The sequence below is a fragment of the Anabrus simplex genome, chromosome 5 (assembly GCF_040414725.1).
Source record: "Anabrus simplex isolate iqAnaSimp1 chromosome 5, ASM4041472v1, whole genome shotgun sequence".
In the NCBI taxonomy this organism is placed as follows: domain Eukaryota; kingdom Metazoa; phylum Arthropoda; class Insecta; order Orthoptera; family Tettigoniidae; genus Anabrus; species Anabrus simplex.
The window spans coordinates 323,225,952-323,251,631 of record NC_090269.1 but is presented as its reverse complement, the minus strand read 5'-3'; the positions used below and the strand labels follow the sequence as shown (position 1 = coordinate 323,251,631).

General features: G+C 37.8%; 1 protein-coding gene across 6 annotated transcripts in view; it reads left to right on the top strand.

The window, feature by feature from the left end:
• Positions 1-25,680, top strand: part of LOC136874049 (F-box/LRR-repeat protein 20) — a 458,706-nt gene that overhangs the window by 276,237 nt on the left and 156,789 nt on the right. For all 6 annotated transcript variants that reach the window (XM_068227643.1, XM_067147555.2, XM_068227641.1 and 3 more), the window contains one exon: positions 6,390-6,553. In XM_068227643.1, the coding sequence (XP_068083744.1) occupies positions 6,390-6,553 (164 nt within the window). The remainder of the gene's footprint in view (positions 1-6,389; positions 6,554-25,680) is intronic.

The window sequence follows — 25,680 nt, the reverse complement described above, 5'->3', positions numbered from 1 at the left end:
GGCCACGGCCGCTTCCTTCCCACTCCTAGCCCTTCCCTGCCCCATCGTCGCCATGAGACCTATCTGTGTCGGTGCGACGTAAAGCAACTAGCAAAAAAAAAAATTTTAGTAATCGCAGTGTACGGTTAACAATAGGTACCAGAACAATAACTAGGACTCTTGTTAGGGGATGTCCTCAAGATTCAGTATGCAGTCCAGGTTTCTGGACTATACTGTCCAGGTTTCTGGACTATACTGTATGATGATTTACTGCAACAAACTCTTCCACAAAATTGTAATACAGTTAAACCTGCTTTATACGTAACTCTGTTCTACGTAATTCGTATTTGTACGTAATTTCTTTTAGGTCCTGGCAAAATATAATTTAAAAGCGTGTTAATTAAATCTTATTTATACGTAATCCGTTTATACATAATTCGCTGTTATACGTATTAAGTGCCAGTGAAATATAACTGAGTTTTGCGTAATTGTAATGAGAATGTGCTTTTTAAAAAGAAACTACTGTATTTACGAAGTTCCCTCTTTGTCGGCGTAGGCGGAAATAGAGCGATCAGGTTTCGGTGCTGAAACAGAACAGAGAGTTTCGCCGAGTGACATTGTTGACCCTTACTTACTGGCTGCTTAACAAAGGCTAGCCCCCTTCGCTCCTCCTCCACCTTCGTCGTTTTTAACACGCCGCCAAAGATTAAGGTACATTGTAACCAAAATGGGCGGTTTTGGTGCGTAAACAAAAGAAAGTACAGTAAATTTGTTTGAATATGAGAATTTCTTTCGTGGGAACAACGGAGAATAAAATGTCCACGATGCCGGTATCTGATGTTTACTGTTGAACAGTAGTTGCTTTTGATTAGCCATGGAGAACAGAAAAGGGAAATGTTATACGAGAAGTGGACGCTAATCCACACAAAACGAAAACTGAAATCGCTTCAGACTTAGGCATTGCTTATACCACGCTATGTACAGTCATCAGTAAAAGAAACGCTATTTTGGATGAGTTCTTAAAACTGGGTTCAAAATCAGCAAAGCGCAGCCGTCAGCAAGAAGGAAGGTACGTAGATTTGGAGAAAGCACTTTTTACATGGTTCCAGCAAAAGCGAGCTGCAGCTCTACCAATTAGTGCAGACATGCTGAAGGCAAAGGCGATAGATTTAGCTAAAATGATGAGTGTCACTGCTGCTTTCAAGGCTTCATCGGGATGGCTGCAAGGATTTAAATATCGTCATGGAATTACAGGGAGAACAATTTGCGTTGACTCAAAATCTACAGACGACATCACGGTGCAACACTGGAAAGAGGAGGTTCTGCCAGGTATCGTAAGCGATTATCAGCCTTCAAACATCTACAACTGTGATGAGACCGGCCTATTCTACAATCTCCTTCCTAATAAGACATTAGCTGAAAAAGGTGACTCATGCCATGGAGGGAAGAAAAATAAAATTTGTGTAACAGTACTTCTCGCCACCAAACCTAAGGAAGTTGAATCCAATGGAACAGTGGTTGAAAAAACTGGACAAAAAAATGAAAAAGAAACAGAAGAAGGTCCTTCATTTTATGGATCGATGTGAAGTACATCCCCCTCAAATCGTTCTGGAGAATATCCGAATGAAATTTTTCCCTCCTAACTGTACCAGCGTTCTACAACCGCTTGATTTGGGCATCATTGCAAATTTCAAAGTGCATTATAGAAAAATGCTGGTTCAACATTTAATAACACTGAGTGATGCAGGAAATGAACCTCTCTCCATTAACTTGCCACAAGCCATGAACTTTATTTCGGCTGCCTGGAAGCAGGTGTCATCCTCCACAATCAGCAACCTTTCCTGAAAAACTGGTGTCTTACGAGAAGAGGCTGCCTCTAATTATGATGTGATTATGAGGACGAAGTTTTGTCTGGTAATGAGCTAACAGTGGGGGTATAAAAAATAGAATTCGATACTTTTGTGCATTTCGATGACAATCTGGCTGGATGAAGAGATTATTGCTGATGTATGCTAACAACGCGGCGGTGATGGACCAGCTACAAGCGATAGTGACATTGGAGATGGAGATAACGACTTGAATCTTGACACCAGAACTGAGTGAAGTGTTAAAGTGCAATCGAAGTGTGTAGGCATTCCATCAGTGCGAAAAGTTGAAGTGAAAATGCTTTGAATGCATTACCAAGTTTGCTAAAGGAGGTTTATATTCTTAATGCAAGAAAAGTGAAACAAGCCAAACTATCTGATTTCTTTAAGGCCGGGCCAAGTTCAAAATATTTTCTGACTTAATGTATTTATTATTTGCAAGGATTTACACATGTAGGTCTATTCCATTGGTTTTTCAGTAAATATGTGATGTATTGCATAAGTCTGATTTCTAAGTAATTCTGAGTTACAAGTAGTTTTTTCACTTCCCCTTGATATACGTATAAGTCAGGTTCAACTGTATTATAACTCATGCTGGTGATGCTCTTCTCTTGGTTAAGGCTAATACTGTGAAGGAATTCTGCTTTAGAAATCATATATAGGTGGGGATGTGATAAATTACAACTTAATCCTAACCAAACTACTGCAATGTTAATAACAAGAAAAAGAAAAGTCAAGAAACGAAAGATCAGATTGAACTCAAAACAATTAACATTCGCAGACAAAATATCTTACTTGGGAGTCATAATAGATAGTAAATTAACATTTTGAGCTCATTTTCAGTGCTTAGCTGAAAAGGCTGGCAAATTCTTGCAAATATTATCTATTGCTTGTAAACCATCTTGGGGTTGGAATTCAGATATCTTATGCATAATATATTGTGGATCGTTTGAGCCAATGATATTATATTGTGCTTCAGCATATCAAAATTTCCTAGAGAAGAAATGGGCTCAATGTAAATTTGCACAAATTAAGAGAGGATTTATACTCAGAATAATACGAGATTATAGAACAATATCCACAGATGCTTTTTTTTTGCTAGGGGCTTTACGTCGCACCGACACAGATAGGTCTTATGGTGATGATGGGATAGGAAAGGCCTAGGAGTTGGAAGGAAGCGGCCGTGGCCTTAATTAAGGTACAGCCCCAGCATTTGCCTGGTATGAAAATGGGAAACCACGGAAAACCATCTTCAGGGCTGCCGATAGTGGGATTCGAACCTACTATCTCCCGGATGCAAGCTCACAGCCGCGCGCCTCTACGCGCACGGCCAACTCGCCCGGTGATGCTGCTCTTATTATAGAACCTTTGCATATAAAAGCCATAGCCAAAGCTGAATTGACTAACATTAAGAAAGGAAGACAATGCAATAAGGTAATACAAGAATATGACATTGAGCAAAAACTAATTATCCTTGAATGTGGTCATCCAGCATATCATGATTATGTTATCACTGAATGTTTTCTCTCACATGCGATACAAGTTTACACAGATGGCTCAAGAACACCCAAAGAGGATTGTACTAATCTAGTAGGAAGTGTCTTTGTTGTGTATAAAGATGAAGCAGAAATATATTTTAAGACTATGAAACTTTCCTCCCAGTGTTCCATTTTTCAAGCAGAACTTCTTGGTATAAAATATTCAGTTCATTGGATAAAAGAAAGAAAGTTTAGTGAATGTATACATAGTGATTCGCAAGCAGCTTTGAAATCTATAATGGGCCGATGACCTTCGAAGTTAGGCCCCTTAAAACAACAAGCAAACAGAAATCTATAAGTCACAAATATAATTTAAATTCTTTGATATGTAGCATTAGAACAGATCTCTCACAGAATGGAAGACATATCTGTTTTAAGTGGGTTCAAGGGCATGAAGGTCTGTTAGGTAATTAAAGAGCAGATGAGCTTGCTGAACTTGCAGCATTTAGTGACAATGAAACTGTATACAAAAGAGCCCCTATATCAAAAGTGAAACATGAATTATATAAATTCATAATCAGTGAATGGTCAAAGCTGTGGAACTCAAGTAATAAGGGTGAAGTTACAAGAACGATCTTATTTCCCCACGACCGGGCGAGTTGGCCATGTGGTTAGGGGCGCGTGGCTGTGAGCTTGCATCCGGGAGATAGTGGGTGCGAATCCCACTGTCGGCAGCCCTGAAGATGGTTTTCCATTGTTTCCCATTTTTACACCAGGCAAATACTGGGGCTGTACCTTAATTAAGGCCACGTCGCTTCCTTCCAACTCCTAGGCCTTCCCTATCCCAACGTTGCCATAAGACCTATCTTGTGTCGGTGTGACGTAAAGCCACTAGCAAAAGAAAAATGTTCCTCCAGTACAGAACTGTTTGGACTGCAGTTTATTGAAACCAAACTTCACCAGCATTCATTTTCTTTCGGGTCACAGAAAATTTAAATTTTATTTATATAAATTCAAAGTTAGTTTTTTTGCTAGTTGCTTTATGTCGCACCGACACAGATAGGTCTTATGGCGACGATGAGACAGGAAAGGCCTAGGAATGGGAAGGAAGCAGCCGTGGCCTTAATTAAGGTACAGCCCCAGCATTTGCCTGGTGTGAAAATGGGAAACCAGGAAAACCGTCATCAGGAACAGTTGTATTTATGAAGATTAAGAAACTGCAACTCACCTTATTTTTGATTGCCACGAACCTACTACTCTGGCGTAGCAGGGGGAGAGGTGATGCTCCCACGTGGCGCGTCCCAGGTGGCTGATAGGGGGATCATAACTGGCTTACCGGCGAACTTGAGGGAAATAAAATACCTCTCACGGACCGAACACACAACCCTGTATGGGTGAGGGACGCAGACGAAGAATACACCAACGGTATCCCGTGCCTGTCATAAGAGGCGACTAAAAGTGGTGACCAAGGATTGATTGTATTAGGACCATGAAACTACTTGCGATTAGAACCACGTGGGGAACACCATGGGTCACTTTTACTTGCGTGTAGCACCACTATGTTAGGTACCAAATAGGTTTGTGATTAGTAGCAAAAGAGTGCGTTGCCGGCTTTTACAGTACCTGTGATTAGTACCACTATATGAGCGACACCATGGTTCTGGCTTGCCTATGATTAGTAACCACTATATGAGGAACACCACAGGATAGCATGAGTCCCTGTGGTTAGTACATTTATGTGATGAACTCCATAGGTTTGCGTTGCCTGTAAATGGCGCCGCAATGTGTGAAACACCATGGGTCTGTATCACATGTGCAAATTTCATTACTTGTGAGTAGTACCATAATGTGTGGAATACCGCGAGTCTACACTACTTTTGATTAGTACCGCAACATGACAAATACCATGGTTCTACTTTGCTAAAGTACCACTATGAGAGGCCGATGTCTTGGATTTTAGACCCCATTTGACAACAAGAATCATCGATTCAGTATTGTGCTGTAGAAGGAGTCCCTTTGTCAGTAATACTATTGTTTTACACCGGCTTCTGTGCATGTGAGGTTAAGTGGGTCGATTCCTCTGATTGTTTTAAATTCGTATCCATACATTCATTCTTCAGACTCGCGTTTTGAATTCTGGCCAGTGGAGGAGTTTGGACTTTTAATTTGTCATTTCATTTCTCATCTCATTTTGTACCATTAGGAGCCGATGACCTAGATGTTAGGCCCCTTTAAATAAGAAAGATCATCATTTATTTTTGAATGTCCATTCTTCAGCAAAGCTAGATATATTTTGGAACAACACTTAAATTGTTATACAGTAATGTTAGTCAAACCCATTTTTAGGATATTTCACAAGATCTGTTGTTTGAAAAAATTTTAAGTTCATGCAGTTTATTTAGAAAAAATTTAAGAATAGTTTTTCCTTTTCTCCCAGTTTAGTTAATTTGCCATTGATATTAAATAAATGAGCATAAGAAACAGATAAGAGCAGTGATTTACCAGGTAGGCCTTAGCATGCATAGATACATTGAACACGAAAGTTCAGCATTTCTCTCTGCATCCTTGTCAGTGGAGAGTGCAGTAATAATGGTGGTGACACTGTACTGTACATTCTTACTTACTTTTTAAACATTTGGATGATATTTCATTCATAATACCAATATAGTTGGTCCCTTATTGGACATTATGAATTTTCCAGCTAACTCATTCCTGGTTGCCAGCATTTTGCCTCAGTGTGCTAAGTTGGGCTCATCAGTTGGTAAATAGCACATCTACCAAGACGCATGGCTAGTGCATACCGTGGAGGCCACTGCGTAGGCTACTTGGAGCTACCTTGTTCGTCATATATTCAGAGTACCTTTCTGTAGTGAGGTTTAAAACCACGTCTTACTTCTTGTTCATTTAGACTCAGAGTGGTCGAAAGCAGTAACTTAGAAATAGGGCAGTACAAACTACAATTATTAGTCTTGTGTTTATACAGTTTGTTCTTTTGATTGTGTAGTGGAAGAAATTGTTTTGTAATTGTTTTAAAATGTTAATTACTGATTCTATGTATATTTTGCAGGGAGCAGTAATAGAAAATATTTCTCAACGATGTGGTGGATTTCTCCGCAAGTTGAGCCTTCGAGGCTGTCAATCAATTGCCGATGGTTCCATGAAGAAATTTGCGCAACTATGCAGCAATGTAGAGGACTTGAACCTCAATGGCTGCAAGAAGGTAACAGACAGGTATGTTGTTTTCATAAAATGTCCAAATTTTCTTTCATAAAACTATTTTAATGTATCATATAAAGCACTTCCTCTGGTTTATCATCATTATTTCTGAAACTGGCTCATTTTGGCTCTTGGGCTGCGGTGTACGGCCAGATGCCCTTCATGGTACAAAATTTTTAGAGTGAAATTGTTATCCTGTGATCTACTGGGACTCAAATTTTAACCATCTGGCAATTCATTGTGCTAATCATGGCCCCAGTTCAAGAAAATGCAGTAAATTCTATTTTATGAGAACATTCAGACCATAATTCTGTTAAAAGAAAAGAAAGAACCCAGTTCAAATCAGTACATTCTTACTTTTAGAAAAGGGAATTTAACAGACAAATGCAGGGTTGCAATCAAACCTAAAAATAATTTATTCCTCAATTTTTTAGTGGTCCTCTGAAATAAGTGGATTTTTAATTTGCAAACGAGATATGTATCAGTTGAATAGGTAAGTTGGTCTTTTACTGTGAAACTTCATCACATGAATCGCCACCTGCTAAATTGCAGTAAAGCTTTGTTTCTGTGTCATCCAAATAGCAGTGCATGTGAAGCAATAATGCATGAAACTTAGATTGTGGTTCTGTCTGGAGATTTTCTACACAAACTATACAGAATGGTCCACCACTCCCTTATAATTTAGTTTTGTGCAGTGTTTTGGCCCCTGTTCCTGTACAGGACTAGAACAGTGATGTGTTTAAAGTTAAGCATGACAGTACAGATGGAATCGTTCGTGCCACTGGTAATGATAGAAACTGGAAGAAATTCATGAAATGATCATAGCTGTGAATAACACTTACATTAGGACAGAAAGCCTATCTACAGATATTGTACGAACCTAGACTGTGTAGAGACAGTTTCAAATCTCAGACTGTACCTTTTATTTTTTGTTAAGTCTGTTGCTGTGGATTTGGTGCAGGCACATTCCAACTCATTTCCTAAGAATGAGTTTTTATTTGGCCCTGGAAATATTAATTTGTATTGTATATTATATTATGTTGTGCCGTATTTGTGAAATCGTGATTCATCTAAAAAGGGGATTATTGATAAAAGGGCTATTTTGTGTAATGGCCATTGACAAAATGTTCCCAGAGTGTTGAAGTCAGATCATGGAGCTGCAATGTAATTGCCGATGGTACAGGTGAAATTAATGATGTAATACAGTGGAACCTTAATTCTCCGTTTTTGGAGGGATCACGGAGAAAAAAAACGTACAACATGGGAAAACGAAAAATCCGGGAATGAATGAACCATCAACAATTTGGCTAAACATCACAAATTTGAAATGTGTAGGCTATGCTTATAATCTTGCAGACACCTCTAAACCAAACCAAACCAAACCAAACTACAGCCCCAATGGCCCTTCCATGTACCAAGCAACCGCTGCTCGCTCCGGAGGCCTGCAGATTATGAGGTGACACATGACAAATCCTTTCAGCTGTTATTCCTGGCTCTCTAGACCGGCATCGCCATCTCACCATTAAACAGCTCCTCAATTAAAGGTAATCATGGAATGAGTGAACCTGGAACCAGCCCCCATATCCAGGTAAGAATGCCTGACCTGTCCAGGAATTGAACCCAGGCCTTCCAGGTGAGAGGCAGGCAAGTTAGGCCGTAGGGCTGGCTTCAAACATTAATTACCGGTACGCGGCTTAAAAATCTCGAAACTTTACATTCAGTTTTACCGGGAAAACTTTGTCACTTTCCTCTGGAAACTTCTTTCATTTCAGCAACTTTGATCGGCCAAACTTCGAAGAAAAATCTAACACCCGTAATGCCAAGCCAAACAACAATCGACCACAAGTAGTTTTTAATTCTCTAATGTAATAAAATAAAGCACATTAGATACCAAAGCGCCCAACATGATAGCGAAATCCCTTATTTTTTTAATCTTCCATTGTAATTTGGTCACTAGTATACTGTTCGTAGTCAGTTTATGGAAATCTTGTACCGTGTAAATTAGGCTTACATAAACTTTTAAAGGTTATGTTGAGCTCGAGAATGTGGTTTCGAATGTAAGTATCGTTCCTCAAGTTCTTGAATGCATTATATTAAATTCTGCCAGTCATTAATCACAACCAAATTGGAAAGAGAAAAAATATCATTAACACTTCCGAAATGACGGTTATTCCCGACCTTGACTCAGCTGGAAAGTGTGCTCGCTGCACAAGTCAATACGACTGCGAAATGGTACAAAGTTTTTAAATGTAACGTGCACAAAAAAATGACTGCAGTTTTTATAACATTTAAACACAAAAACGTGAAATTCCCAGTCTTATATTAGGACCATAACAGTAATAGGCAGTCCCAAAACCTCCCATGACTTTATGTACAGTATGTAAGGTGCAACATTTGTTCTGGTCTCGAGAACATAATCGTAAAGTCAAATAATAATACTAGATTATAAATTCCACCTGTTCAATACATAAGATTTTTTTTTTTTAATTTAAGAAATAGTTCTTAACATATTAGATATAGGGACATGTCTCACCCATAATGAGGGCATCATCAGCCTTAAAAACTCATACCTGAAAGAAAGATAGATCAGGATCCTGATTGTTCTTATACCTAAATAAGAGGATACTGTTTTAGGTACAAATGTGTATAAAATGACTAGCAAGTAGAATATAGTAGTTATAAGTACTCTTATGTCAAATCAATCCTTATTGTAGATCTTTACGAATGTCTCGTTTTTAAAAATGTGGTAGCAAGTGATTAGTTAAAAGTTCAAACAGAATACGTAAATTGCTGCGCTGAAATAAAATTTGGTAAATATGGTGCCTTATTCTGGAGATGGCGTAAGGAGCTTAATATTTAGGATAAAAGTCACTCTTAGTGCTAGTAAGTTGTTAATTTCATATGAAAAGATGATACGAAAAACTTCTTGAACCACATTTTCTTCAACTCAACTCATATTTAACCAAATTAATATCACAACTGTCAAAGGGGCATACCACCACAAGCTCTACACAACCTCGTATAGTTTCCTTTTGACTTTTAATACAAGAAGCTACAACCACGTCTACCAGTTAATTTTATTATAGATATAGCTATGTTTTCTGACGAACACTTGTCCTCACTCCTAAGAGCTTCAAGAAATTTGTCGTCTCTTCTTTTCATATAAGATTAACAACTTCAACAGACAAACAACTTTGGATTTTACCTCATCTTTAACCAAATTAACATAACAATTGTTGAAGAGACATAACACCACAAGCTCTACTCAACCTCGCACATTTTCCTTTTGACTTTTAATACAAGAAGCTACAACCACGTCTACCAGCTAATTATAAAAATAACTACGTTTCTGACTAGTACTTGTCCTCACTCCTAAGTGCTTCAAGAAGTTTTTCGTATTATATTTTCATATAAAATTAACAACTTAACTACCACTAAGAGTGACTTTTATCCTAAATATTAAGCTCCTTACGCCATCTCCAGAATAAGGCACCATATTTACCAAATTTTATTTCAGCGCAGCAATTTACGTATTCTGTTTGAACTTTTAACTAACCATTGTTACCACATTTTTAAAAACGAGACATTCGTAAAGATCTACAATAAGGATTGATTTGTCATAAGAGTACTTATAACTACTATATTCTACTTGCTAATCATTTTATACACATTTATACCTAAAACAGTATCCTCTTATTTAGGTATAAGAACAATCAGGATCCTGATCTATCTTTCTTTCAGGTATGAGTTTTTTAGGTTGATGATGCCCTCATTATGGGTGAAACATGTCCCTATATCTAATATGTTAAGAACTATTTCTTAAATTTAAATAAAAAACTCTTATGTATTGAACAGGTGGAATTTATAATCTAGTATTATTATTTGACTTAAAGTACATTTCAGTATGGACCATAACATGTAACATAATCGTATACGATAATATTAAAATACTAAATTTGTGTTACTTAAGAAGGAGCAGTTTTGATTCCTGCCTGAAAGCACAGTGACTATACAGTGCCCTGAGGGCTGTGCCGAAAACCTGTTTGGCGATACACCAGGAAAAAAACAAACAAACATGTAACCCTCGACATAAGGTATAGTAGACGTTTTGCAAGTACGAACATTTGACTAAACTCGTTCCATTTTCAAATAAAGCTGCCAAAATATGCTCCATCTCCTTCCAGTTGTTGTGGACACCCTCTGCTTTATGATTTCCGAAGATTCTCTAAACAATACCACCCGAATGTGATGCTAAGATGGTCCCTTATGCAAGTTCACCACCGATCGCGTTTCCAGTACGGTACAGTACTTCCTCAAATTACCGCAATGACGGGACATTGACACCAAGATCCATTAGTATGCCGTAGCCGTCCTTTCGTGAGATACACTTTCTTGAAAAACGCATGATCGAGGATTAAGCATTGGTGGGACTGACATTTCTGGAAGTTTGATCCGGGTAATCGTTTCTTCGAGGAACAGTTAATGCAGGATTTTTACAACATGATTTAATTAGGATGCTGGCGGGACCACGTAATTTGAACGAATAATACGGGAAAATGTAGTTTCTGGGAACGTATAATAGAGGTTCTACTGTACTCGCATAACAGATGACCGACTAATGTTAGTCTAAGATAGCGTGACCAGATCTAGAATTGGAAAGAAAAAAGTGGGACACTTTTCCGATGAAATGATTTTATAGGATCAGTGACATGTTACATCATGATTTTTGTCAATGCAGAAAACTTAATTCAAAACCCTACACACAGGTAATTTTACAACAAAGTAAACACAATTTTATTCATAAAATGAAGAGACATGTTAATTGGAACATTATAAAAGAAGGTTTTTCACCAACCTAGTAAGATATAGGTGTTTGCAAACCTATTTCTAGTGAGTTAGACTCACATTCTTGTATTTTTCTACTTAATGTACACTGAATGCTTTATATGCACTGTTGTTGACAACATGACAGTACAGATGGAATTGTTCATGCCACTGGTATTGATAGAAACTGGAAGAAATTCATGAAGATTTTTGAGGGTTGGTTATTTGTTGCTTAACACCATTCAGATGGTTGTATCTGTTTCACTTTTGTTGTTCTTATACTTATTAACAGTACCAATCTATTTAAGTATTACAATTGATGAATTTAATTTTATTCCAATATTTCTGTTGACAAGATATCCAATTGTCAATTGAAAAGGTCCATCTGTTCACTGCTTTTTTGTATCATACACTAGCTGACGTACCCGTGCTTCGCTACGGAATTCTACATTGTATAGACAACAGAATTCTAGACTAGGTAGTGTACACGTGAGCAAGACTGTATTAAATTGCATAGCTCTTAATACTACAGAGCCTTCAAACGCAAACTCACTGGCTATAAACCACCATCTCTATGCTTTGAGCGAAAGGACGGCTCACTGGCGACGTCAAATGAAGAAAATTGCAGCATTCTGGCAGACTACTTCAAGAATTTACTTAATTGCTCTAAACCGCAAAGCCCCATCGAAACCAAGGAACCCTTACTCAGGTACCCAGATTCCAGACCACCCGACAGAGATGAAATCAAGCGCCACATTGCCCGTCTCAAAAATAACAAAGCGCCGGGGGAAGACTCAGTAGTAGCAGAACTATGGAAATATGCCCCAGAGGAATCACTTGAATTCTTGCAAAGGCGAATAGAAGAAATTTGGAACAAGGAGACCCTACCCGAAGATTGGAAAATAGCTTGGATCCATCCATTACACAAAAAAGGCAGCATGAAGAACATCAACAACTACAGAGGAATATCTTTGCTACCCGTGACTTACAAAATTCTATCACTTGCCATCCTGGAGCGTTTGGAAGCACAAGTCGAACATCAAATACGTGAATACCAAGGAGGGTTCAGAAAAGGTCGCTCAACAGCTGAACAGATCCAAAATCTCAAAACAATCATCAGATATTGTACACTAAGGTCCAAGCAGTATGTGTCTGTCTTTGTGGACTTTAAGAAAGCGTACGACTCCATTGACCGCGAAGTCCTGCTAAACATCTTAAATGAATTTGGAGTTGATATGAAACTGCTGGCATTAATTAGAGCCACCCTGACCAATACAAAATCCAAGGTGAAGTTCCACGGATGTCTCTCGCATTCCTTTGACATCAAAACAGGAGTCCGACAAGGTGATGGGCTATTCCCGATACTCTTCAACTGTGTTCTTGAAAAAATCATCAGAACCTGGCGGGTGAGATTACAGGAAACCAACTACAGTCCATTGAGAATAGGAATCAAATCCAAGGGGATCGCAACAGACTGCTTAGCATTTGCCGATGATATTGCTGTTCTCTCAAACGATATAGAAACCGGTAGAGCTCAAGTTGAAATTTTAAAGGAAATTGCCGAACAAACTGGTTTGCAGATATTGTTTGAGAAAACAGAAGTAATGACTAACATCAAACAGGCTCCACCAAAACTCCATACAAAATACAGGGACATCACCCGAGTAGACAAATTCAAATACCTGGGTGAGATCATCATGAAAAATGGACTGGACAAAAAAGCACTTCAGGAGCGAGTACGCAAACTGGAAATAGCCTACTAAACATCCCGCACAATCTACAACAAAAAATGCCTTTCCCAAAACACCAAGATACGTCACTATGAAACAGTTCTGAAGCCAGTAGTTCTATATGCAGCCGAAACCCTGTCTCTAAATGCCAACAAAGGACTCCTTGAAGAACTGGAGAAAAGAGAACGCAAAATTGTGAGAGGAATCTTGGGATCAAAGTACAGAAATGGAATCCATCAAAAGAGATGCCAGCAGTTTCATATCAACTCCAAATTCATTTAAAATGTTTAGCAGGACTTCGCGGTCAATGGAGTCGTACGCTTTCTTAAAAGTCCACAAAGACAGACACATACTGCTTGGACCTTAGTGTACAATATCTGATGATTGTTTTGAGATTTTGGATCTGTTCAGCTGTTGAGCGACCTTTTCTGAACCCTCCTTGGTATTCACGTATTTGATGTTTGACTTGTGCTTCCAAACGCTCCAGGATGGCAAGTGATAGAATTTTGTAAGTCACGGGTAGCAAAGATATTCCTCTGTAGTTGTTGATGTTCTTCATGCTGCCTTTTTTGTGTAATGGATGGATCCAAGCTATTTTCCAATCTTCGGGTAGGGTCTCCTTGTTCCAAATTTCTTCTATTCGCCTTTGCAAGAATTCAAGTGATTCCTCTGGGGCATATTTCCATAGTTCTGCTACTACTGAGTCTTCCCCCGGCGCTTTGTTATTTTTGAGACGGGCAATGTGGCGCTTGATTTCATCTCTGTCGGGTGGTCTGGAATCTGGGTACCTGAGTAAGGGTTCCTTGGTTTCGATGGGGCTTTGCGGTTTAGAGCAATTAAGTAAATTCTTGAAGTAGTCAGCCAGAATGCTGCAATTTTATTCATTTGACTTGCCAGTGAGCCGTCCTTTCGCTCAAAGCATAGAGATGGTGGTTTATAGCCAGTGAGTTTGCATTTGAAGGCTCTGTAGTACTCTCTGCTTTCATTCTTCCTAAAGTTTTGTTCTATCTTTTCAATGAGAGATTCGTATTTACGTTTCTCAGTTCTGAACACCCTAGCTGCTTGGGCACATTGGGTTTTGTAGGTTTCCCAATCATTTTCTTATTTTGTAGAATAGTACTGTTTCTACGCATTGAGTCTTTCTTGGAGGACTGATTCGCAGGTACCATTCCACCAGGCATGCTTTTTGCTTCTCTTGATTTCTGCAACGTCTTTGGCGGCCTCAACAAGGAGACTTTTGGCGTTGTTAAAGTCACAGTTATTTGGTCTAGCCTTCTCCTGGAACTCCTTGACCCTTTGTCGAAGTTTATCATTGTCAAAGCATGTGATCTGTTTGGTTGTCTTCCTTGTGTTTGTGGGAATTGGTTTGAATTTGATAAGAGACATATAATGATCTGAGGTCACATTGATGCCTTTCTTTACCTTGACATTCATAATCTCAGGGCTGTTTCTCCTGGAGATTGCAACATGATCAATTTGGAACTCTCCGAGAGCTTGGACGGGGGAACGCCAAGTCATTTGCTTTCTGGGTAGATGGCGAATTATTATTATTATTATTATTATTATTATTATTATTATTATTATTATTATTATTATTATTATTATTATTATTATTATTGCTACTTGTAAGGTAGTATTTACATCCATTTATTAGTATTAGTATTATTTACATAGGTACGGACGATCATATTATTTGTGAGGTTATGTCATGAAACGTGCTGTATATATATTATGAGTTTAGTTAATGTAAGAATGTGTAATTAATAGTATATAATTTATTATTACCTTATGATGTATAATCCACTACAATATTGTGCCACACACCGTAATATCCAGAATGCTATACTTGTGTTATATCCGGAATGTACAATGAGAACTATGTAGAACCTTCCTTATATTGTAACTATGCTGTTGAACACTCTACAATTCAGTCAGGAGGCAGTCTTGATTGTGGAGAGGAGTTACTGTTTAACATTAAAGTTGGGAACTTGGAACGTAGAGGCATAAAAGGCAAAGAAGAAGAACTGGATAGAGCTGGCTAGGAAAGAAATCAATGTTGCTGTAATTACTGAGACAAAAAAGAAATTACAAGGGACAAAAGAAATTGATAAATACACTATGATTTGTAGCGGAGTTACACAAGGTAAAAGAACTGCAGCAGGAGTCGCAATATTAATAGACAGGAAGTGGAAAAACAAAATACAAAGCTATACTATTATTAATGAAAGGATTTTGGTGCTGAGGTTGAAGGTAGAGAGAGGGAAATTAACGTTGGTAGCCGTGTATGCTTCTGAAAAAAACAAACAGGAAGAATCTGAACAGTTTTATGAAGTTCTTCAATCAGTGTTGGATAACATATAAAAGTGACTTTGTTGTTCTGGCTTATGATCTCAATGCCCGAGTAGGGAACAAACCAATTGCAGAAATAGCGGGAAATAAAGGTGAACCAACTTTGAATGAAAATGGTAAATTATTGATAGAATTTTCATCCTATAATCAATTAAACTGCCTGCTGTCATTTCTTGATGGATACAGTACTTTTGCTTCCATCTCTTGGCACAGGTCAGAGTAAAGTGTAGCTTCCACCGAAGTCCCAGTTAACATCGATGGCTGTGACAATATGGAAGCTGTTGGGGTATGGGTAGTGCTGAGTAATGACTTTCAGAGCATGACTAGTGCATCTGAGTGTTATGAAAGGTGCTGCTCATAGGATCAGTCGTGCTGCAGTAGTACTTTCTGATCCAATGAGGAAAGCAATGGCAATCTACCTCACTCCTCATCTTGCCTAGTAAGCCTCATTTTGATGCTGTCATTGGTTGTTGGGGTTTCCTTATAACTGCATAACCTTTGGTGGTGCTATTTGAGGATCCAACCAGCCTCTGGGCTGATGACCTAACAGACACATACAATCAATTAAAAATTACTAACACCTTCTTTGGGAAGAAAGACATACATAAATTCACATGGACTGCAAGAGGACAGCGATCGATTGACGATATCATGGTCAATAAAAAGTTAGGCACAGATGTCAGAGTACACAGAGGCAGCGATTTATATACAGATCATTATCTGGTCATTGCAAAAATCAGAATTCTTGCTAAATGGAGGAAAAGGCTGAATAGAAATATACACAGAAACCAAGAGATCTGTAAGGTATATTTACTACAGGATGATGGAATAAAATACTTATATCAAAATCGGCTACAACAGTATCTAGGTCAGATTCCGACAAGTACTGATATTAACAAAGAATGGGAAATCATAACCTCAGCAATTCATAGGGCAGTAGATGAAGCCATTGGAATGAAGAAGAAATTTAGAAGAAAAACTGGGCTTAAAATATGGAATAAATTGTTGTATTTCAGAAGCTGTCAAGCAAAAACAAATATTATACTTGAAAATGATACAGCATCACACCCCACAAAATGAGAAAGAATGTAAAAACAGCAGGAACAAGGTCAAGTCACTAACGAGAAAACTCAAGCAGGAATCATGGGATACGTTAATAAACCCAATAGAAGATGATATCCATGGTAGGCAAGAGATGGCGTATAAGTTAATGAAGCACCTCAACAATTATGAAAGAGGAACTGGTAATATAAATGTAATTGAAGAAGGATCATGGATACAACACTACAAAGAATTGTGGTATAACAGAGAGTATGAAGAGAGTCAGGAAGATCAAAATATAGATATCGACATTGAAGGAATTGACCTAATAGATATAGAAGAACTTAATACTGTTCTGAAATCTTTCAAAAATAGAAAAGCACCAGGGTTTGACAATATAAATATGGAGTTGTTCAAATGTGGTGGGATCCTTCTTAAATTTAGAGTGTTACATTCAATTAATCTTTGTTGGAAAAGAAGAGATATACCCGAAGAATGGAGAAAAGCTAAAATAATATCACTTTTCAAGAAAGGAAATTGAAGTTTTTGCAGTAACTATCGAGAAATAAGTTTATTAAATGTTGGCTATAAAATGTATGCTAAAATAATAAACAATAGACTTTTAAACAATAGACTTAAAATTATTGCACACAATCTCTTATTGGAAGAACAATGTGGATTTAGGAAAGGCAGATCCTGTACAGGTAATATATTTAGCCTCAAACATACTGGAGAAGAGAAGAGAATTTAACTTGAATACTTGTGTAGCTTTTGTCGACTACGAAAACGCTTTTGATAGGGTAGATAGAGAACAGTTATGAAAAATAATGGTAAAAAAATTGATACCCTAAACATCTTATTCAAGTTATCCAAATTCTGTACAAAAGGACGAGAATTGTGTTAGATCTAGGATACAAACTAACGGAAGAAATATTAATTAATCAAGGTGTACGTCAGGGATGCAGCCTCTCTCCAACACTATTCAATATATATAGATGAAGTAATCAGAAATTGGAAATGAATTGTGCACTCTGGAATAAAATTGAACACAAATACATACATAAATTCTATGCTCTTTGCAGATGATCAATTTATCCTGCAGGATGATGAAGATAAACTCCAGAAATCAATACATCAGTTAAACACCATTTGTAAAAGTTATAATCTTCGGCTGTCCAGAACGAAAACCAAAGTTATGGCATGGCAAGGGAAATATCCTATCAGAGCGAAGATAGTAATTGACAATCAACCAGTAGAATAAGTCTCAAAGTTTAAGTATCTTGGTTGTGAAATATCTTTTAGTGATGATGACGAGGTGAAGAAGCTTCATAGATTTCAATATATATGTGGGACAATTCACCGATCACTGAAAGGAAAAGTAAGAGAAGATACTCAACTTAAATTCTATAAGACTATGGCTGTACCAACTTTGATGTATGGAAGTGTATCATCGTAAATCAGATTCCTAAGATCATTGAAAGGATAAAATATGAAATGAAGAGATAAGACAACAATTAAATATATTCTCAGTGAATGAAAGAATATTCCAAAACAGGATAAATTGGAAAAACCACATTCTGAGGATGGATAATGACAGAATCCCAAAACTTTCCCTGGAATACTGTCCTACGGGAAGAAGAAATATTGGTCGTGCTATGAAGAAATGGAATGAAATCTGAGGTCGGAACAGGCTATTAGCCTAATCCATGAAGAGGAAGTAAGTAAGTAAGTAAGTAAGTAAGTAAGTAAGTAAGAGTTGTTTTTGTGAACTCGTGTTGTGCTTATGCCGACATGCTACAGTAGCAGTCAGCTGTTTCAAGATGGCAGTCTTAGTCTTCTGATTCTTCATGGTAGGCAGTTGTTCAAAGTGGTGGTTTATTGATGTGTAACGTGTAAATAATTGTAAATAAGACCAGTGTACACAAGTGACAGCATTTTGTGTGCGCCTTTGTCAATACATCAACTTCAGAGGCAAATTTTTCCTCCAGGCCAGAGGAGAAACCCCCTCTTCAATGTTAATTTGGAATAAAATGAATGTAGAATTTAATAAAAGTGAAGAGGAAGAAGCTTTTCTTAAGAAACAGCTCTTTTCAGGGTTGAATTTTGAGTTATTCAGCGAGTTGTGGTGCTATAATTTGGAATAGGCCTAAATTGTAATTCTAGACCAAGTCATACTACTACTACTACTACTACTACTACTACTACTACTACTACTACTACTAAGTGAGTCTCTGCCTTAAGTGTGCACACAGCACATCAGAGTAGGGATGGAATAGCTGGAATACTATGATGAACCAGTCTGTTATATACTACCAGCAGTATCAGAAAAATGTATAAACCAGAGGAATGGCATGCTAAAGAAGAGGGTTGTCTAACTCCCCAGCTATTTCCCGCCAGTATTCAGTCAGGCTGTTATACTTGGTACGCAGCAGTAATTCCATGTATCGGAATTGAGTGGCAGTATAAGAGGCAAAGAACATCACAACAAACAGTGGTCAGTATAATGTTATTGTTGATTAAATTTATACACTTTCTATATTGTAGGCCTTCACATTTAGTTTTCTTCCGACTCTGAAATACCACTCTTATCATAGTCAGTATGGTAAAACTGAATAAAACAAATGATCGGAAATTGTATTCTCTATAAGTTTTGTTATGTAGTATTTATCGATAGGACCACTAATAATATAAATATTTGAGAATTAAATTTTAGGCTTTCCCTGTATCGACCATTTCACTTAGCGTGAATAAAATGATTTATAGTCTAGATTGTAGTGGCTCATCTCCCGACTTTACATACTGATTTTGATAGCGATTTTTATTCAATTCTCTTCAGCCGTTTTCTCGTGATGCGTGTACAGACAGACAGACAGACAGACAGACAGACAGACAGACAGACAGACAGACAGACAGACAGACAGACAGACAGACAGACAGAAATTACGGAAAAGTAAAAGGTGCATTTCCTTGTTACTGTGGACATAATCGATGCAGAAATACCATTCTTTTCAAATTCTGGGCTATGTACAGACAACTCTTATTTTATATATTGTAGCGTGTTGGCAAGGTAAATAAGTAAATAAATGAGTACAGAACCTGGTAGCATCCTATTTCTAAGATTTATTAACTGAGCACTACAATTACAGACTTACACACACACAGACGATAACCGAGCTTACAACTTACACACGTACACGGTTACACACTTACACGGTTCGCGCTCTCTCTCTTAGTTTATCATGTTCCGTCTACAATGACACACACACAGTCATCGATTATTTACGCTACACTCACTTAGCCACTCACTCACACTCGTTGGCGCTGTCACGGTCCACAGCCTACACGTCAGTCTCGCAGCTTGGGATAGTATCCGCTGTTCACTCGAACCGTCGAACTCCGCAGTCTTCACGTGTCGGCACCCAGTGTTTCCTTCGTGCTACTCCAGAACACCCAAGGTTCTTCTCCAGCAGCCGGTCCCAAGAAATTCACACGCACGACGTCAAGGAAACAGGAAAGAGTCCTTGGCTCCAACAGGCAGATACTCCATCAGGCTGACACCTCAGCCCAGTCTATCACTGACTGCGCTCCAGCGAACTCAATCTTGCTCTCGCTCGCTCACTCAATAACTCTCACTGACTCTCACTGACTGTCACTCCAAATTACTCCTCTCCTTATATACCTGCTCTGGGCCTTCCAGAACAGTCCGGATGCTAGATGTATCCAGGAACCTCGCGAGAAGACTCCAGATTAATAGTCAAGTAATTTCCATCGTCCTCTGCTGTGGGACCGCGGACGGAGGAGAGAGGGCCGGCCTAGCACCAAGTGTTGCTCGTGATTGGCACGCTCGAGCGTAAGTGGGGTGGGGCTGGAACAATGACGCCCCCGGTGCATAGCGACTTGGCATGGCGGACGCTATAACCATTACAATATATATGGTATTATTTTCATGGAATGCATGTTCAGTCTCCTGTAAAGATATCTTCAGTTCCATAAGACTTACCATAAAATCACAAGGATAATGCCTAAATTACTTTTGCAGATATAGTTTTTTAAATGGTTAAAGTCTTTAGTCTTAATAGTATCATGAGCTCCAAACTTCTAATCTACTGTATGTAAAATGCAGACTTAGAAACAAGACCATTCTGACAAATTCCAAAGCATTCCTTACAAACAATGCAAATTATCATCTGAGAAGATTTTCCCATCAACTTTTTACCTAATTTTAATGTTGTGGTAAAACCTTCAGTAATCATATTTAATATAATAGATAAAATGATAGGAGTTATTGTAACTGCTACTACAGTGGTTACAGTAAACAAAACACTAAACACAATAAAGGGAGTAAAGTAAGAGCAACTACACAATTCCAAAAACCACTACACACTCAGTGAAACATCAGCAGAAACTACACGGATCTCCGTCAATAACCACTTTAGTAAATATCGGTAGGGCCAACTAGATGACAATAAACTAGGAAGGTGGGAAGAGGCTGGGAACCTACCAAAGGCATGGATATGGCTTAGGTCGCAGATTCAGAAATAATCGACCGTGATCCTTAATATTCAAAATATTATTTAATGGATTTTACAAATAACTTCCCAACAAATTCTGCCATGGTGAAGGTACCGACACATAACGATAATAAAGTACAACTTACATGTTCAGCTGAGACACACACCAATTATTAATACACGTTCTTTGACAATAGCTTCCTAAAAGTTCAAACACCGAGCTCGATAGCTGCAGTCGCTTAAGTGCGGCCAATATCCAGTATTCAGGAGACAGTAGGTTCGAACCCCACTGTCGGCAGCCCTGAAAATAGTTTTCCGTGGTTTCCCATTTTCACACTAGGCAAATGCTGGGGCTGTACCTTAATTAAGGCCACGGCCGCTTCCTTCCCACTCCTAGCCCTTCCCTATCCCATCGTCGCCATAAGACCTATCTGTGTCAGTGCGACGTAAAGCAACTAGCAAAAAGAAAAAAAAGAAAAGTTCAATGATCCAAACAAACTATACATCTAGTTACAAATCCAGTTGTACAATGCAATTTAGTAAGTAAGAAAAAAGTAATACGCAGTTATAATTTACATTGAAGTTAAAGGTACTTTTCAGTAACTCTGACGTACATCAAGTGACACGGAACTACCAGAGGCAAAACCCCAAGGTAAATATATTAAACTACAATTTACATATTTAGCGAAACAAGAAACAGGGAATGCCTCGAAAACAAACAGGCAAGCCCAGCTGAAAAGCTAAGGCATCATAAATAATTAAATGGCGAATCTAGGTGAGGTTAGGGTAGACTCCTATATGAAAAGGCAAGCGAACATTAAAGGAAATTTAAGCTGGAACGGAAATCAAGAGTGCTTGCCCACAAGGTGGCCCATCCCGGTAGCGAGACGACATCGAAACTTCGGACAACCAGATAGACTGCTGACAGACCACAGACAGACCAAGACCGACAGACGAAATGCTGCCTCGCTCTCTTTATAAGGGAAACCCTGGCCTAGGAGTAGCCAATCAGAACGCATGAGCCTGCCTATCATCACCCAGCTTCACCAGTCACAACTCCTACTTCAGTCGCGAACTTTAACAAAGTTTCTCGAATACACACGCTCGCAAATCTTCCATTTCCAGAACAGTCAGAAAATACTTTCTAGAATACATAATCAACAAAAGGCAACACACCCTGTTCAAAAATTCACATTACAAATTTTCTGGACACTTCCAGTAAATATAGAACTGAAATCTACTATTTACAAATACAATATGTTATCAAATATTACACTGTATAGGTTAGGTCGTTACAAACAAAACATCTCACCACACTTCAGATCATATAGTAAGTACTACGGAAGGTTTACAAATAAAGTCTTCAATAAACACTTTCCACTTTCCAACACATTCTACACCTGTGACAGTTATGATGATGGATAAATTGTGTTAATATGTTAATATTTTGTGTCCCTGGACGTATAACGTCGATATACTTATCCTGCTTATATATTAGCATGCTCAGTTTACGATGAACAAGGTACTAATGGACAGGATGTTTAAGGACTTGTGACTTAGCAATGGACATATTAACACACAAAGACTTCCAATATGGCACCAAGAAACATCACCAATAGGTCATTGCTGTGAAACATGTATATATTCTTGTAGATTGTTTAAGAAAAAAGTGTGATTGTTTTTTTGGGAATAAAAAAGATAACGCAAGGAGAAGAAAAAAGAACGATTGAAGGAAACAGCATACATATCATAGTAACAATAAAGTTGTTATACGAAGAAGTAAACGTGTTCTCGTGTGATCTTTTTCTTTCATAAATTAAAAAATCGCAAATTGAGAACGATAATATAACCAATTTCTATTAGTTTTCCCTGAGTTATTTGTGCATTTTATATATGTCACTCTAGTATAAAAGATATGCTTTTCAGTATTTGTTTCATTTTTTTCTGTAGTGAATTTATTGAATCTCTATTTTTTCTGAATGTAACATCTGGAAAGAATTCTTCAGTTTTTCTGTGTATTCTTTTTTGGACATTATTATAGTAACTTTACCTTTATCAGCTTTGGTAACTATTAAATCATCTTCTTCAGCTTCGATTTTTAGTTTGAAATTTTTAGAGGTTTTTAAAAGCGGAAAAAGTATTCAGTACGTATATTTTATTTAAAAAGTTCAGCGAGTGTGTTTTGTTATCTATACACTGTCTTAAAGATCTTAAAACAGCATACAGATAATATCATACCAAACCAAACCCAAACCCCGTGGCACTACAGCCCTTGAAGGGCCGTGGCCTGCCAAGCGACTGCTGCTCAGCCCGAAGGCCTGCCGATTACGGGGTGTCGTGTGGTCAGCACAACTAATCCTCTCTGCCATTATTCTCGGCTTTCTAGACTGGGCATAATATCGTAACAACCTTTCTAAATTCAGTTCAAAGGAAATTTTACCTATCACATTGGCACAAAAAACTCGGGAATGATCTAACAGAATTTGGTTAAATAATTAAAATAAATTTACATATAGGAAAATATCATTTTTAAATTCTAAACTTTATAGCGCACATTTGGCTGTATCTTCCCTGCTGCTTCCTTTGGAATGGGATTCCCTTCAAAAACAAATCAATCTCGAACTACATAACATCCTGTCTAAAAAACAAGATAATCAAAATAATAAAGTTAAAAACCTAAAAGCAAAATATTCAATAAACTCAATTTCAAACAAACTCGCTAACACCTCTACCATTGATAATAACTTTAATTCTCCTATAAGAAGACCTTACAGACACCTATTTTGATGAAAAAGAATTAGAAATTCTTGGTAAAGGACCGAAACACAATTAGCCTTCATCTAATAAACTAAAAGATTCTATAACCGCATTAGCAGAAATACATATTTCAAATACAGTGTTCTCCCCAGGAATTTTTGTCATCCGGGTGGCAGGAATAAGTAGCCGGGTGGGGGAATGCCACTTCAAAAATGAATGATAAAATTTTCAATCTATTCCCCTTAGGCATTAACGATAATGTCAGAGAGGTAAACATTAACTGCAAAATTGAACTATTTCACTGTTATCACGAACAAGACAGAATAAGATATATCTTTTTCTACCATTACAAAATTAAAATTTACTTTTAGCATGATTCTTTATATGTTGATTCTTCCTTGAGGCCCAGTTGTCTGCAGCTCTTACATAATTGAATTCTGTTGAGTCTGGTCCCTCTAGTGAAATCAGCATCAAATTGTTGAGTGTGCTCTGCTTCATAAGATTCCTCAAACAGTGTTTAACTCTCTTCAAAACTGAAAATCCCCTTTCACATTCAGCTGTGCACAGTCCAATAGCAGCTAGTCTTGCTAAATTTGGAAAATATTCCTTAAGCTCGCATGTTGCAAATTTCATCATTATTTGTTTATGTCTTAACCTGATGAAGGACTCTCCTTGGAACATTTTGATGCACCAGACCATTCCAGTTTAGCGTTATTGTAATTTATGACTGGAGGGCTTCCCATTTTAGAATAGAAATCAAGAAGCAACTCAGAAGCTTCATTCTGATCTTGACTTTTTACATAAAACTATCTTGAAAAGCAGGAAATGATGGGCATATCTGGAAATCTGTGTTCTAGATGTTGGATAACAGTATCTATGTACTTTTCATAAATTGTTGTCTTGAAGGTCACAACATCGACATCTGAATAAGTGATGTGGAAGTCTGACCATTCACCAGCAAGATGGTGATTGAGACTTTGAAAATGATTTCCTAGAGTGTCTTTCAATTGTAAGACGCTGAGGTTTGTGGCTTCTAAGATTGGCTCAATTTCTGTCAAGTCAATATCTTGCATTTGTCAAGCTGTAGACAATGTGCAGAGAAGAGGTAAGATATCTAAAAGCATCATAATTGCAGCTAAGAAATTGTTTGTCTTCATGCACTTGCTTAAGCTTCCAGCTGTAATATCATTCCTTTCATTGGCTTCTCTTTCAAGTGCAGCAACAACACTCACCATAGATCATCTTCGAGACTGTACAGCAGACTCATGAGACAACCATCTAGTATCACTGGCCATTTTTAGCTTAATTTGCAGGTTGTCCATGATATTCTGGATTTCAGTTAAACCAGCCATCCTGACTGAGGAATTTTGAAAAAAGAAAGAGAGTTGTCATAAAATATCATTAAACTTCACTAATTAAGGCTCTTCAGCTGCTGCCTGGGCACTAGCAAGTGCCAATCTGTGGTTTATGCAGTGACAGTTTACCATGAGTCCATTTGTTTTCTCTCTTAGCACTGTTGCTACTCCCTTTTGCTTACCAATCATGACAGCTGCCCCATCAGGTCCTAGACTTGCCAGATTACAAGTTTTGAACCCTAAATTTTCAAGGGTTTCAGTTAGCTTATTTGTTGTGGTCTCAGCTTTACCATCAATGATGTTGCAGGTTGACACAAAACTAGCATTAACTTCTTTTTCAAGTTGGTTGACATATTTTATGTACACAATAAGTTGCTTCAGTACAGAAATATCTGTAGTTTCATCACACAGAACACTGAAATAATCTGCTGAATGTATGCTCTTTAATATTTCACATCTAATTTGTGAAGCTATAACATCACGTGATTCCTGCATTATTCTTTCTGAAGTATAATTAGCATTATCACCAATATTAAGATGCTTTAGGTATGTACAACCCATAGCCTCACAGTGTT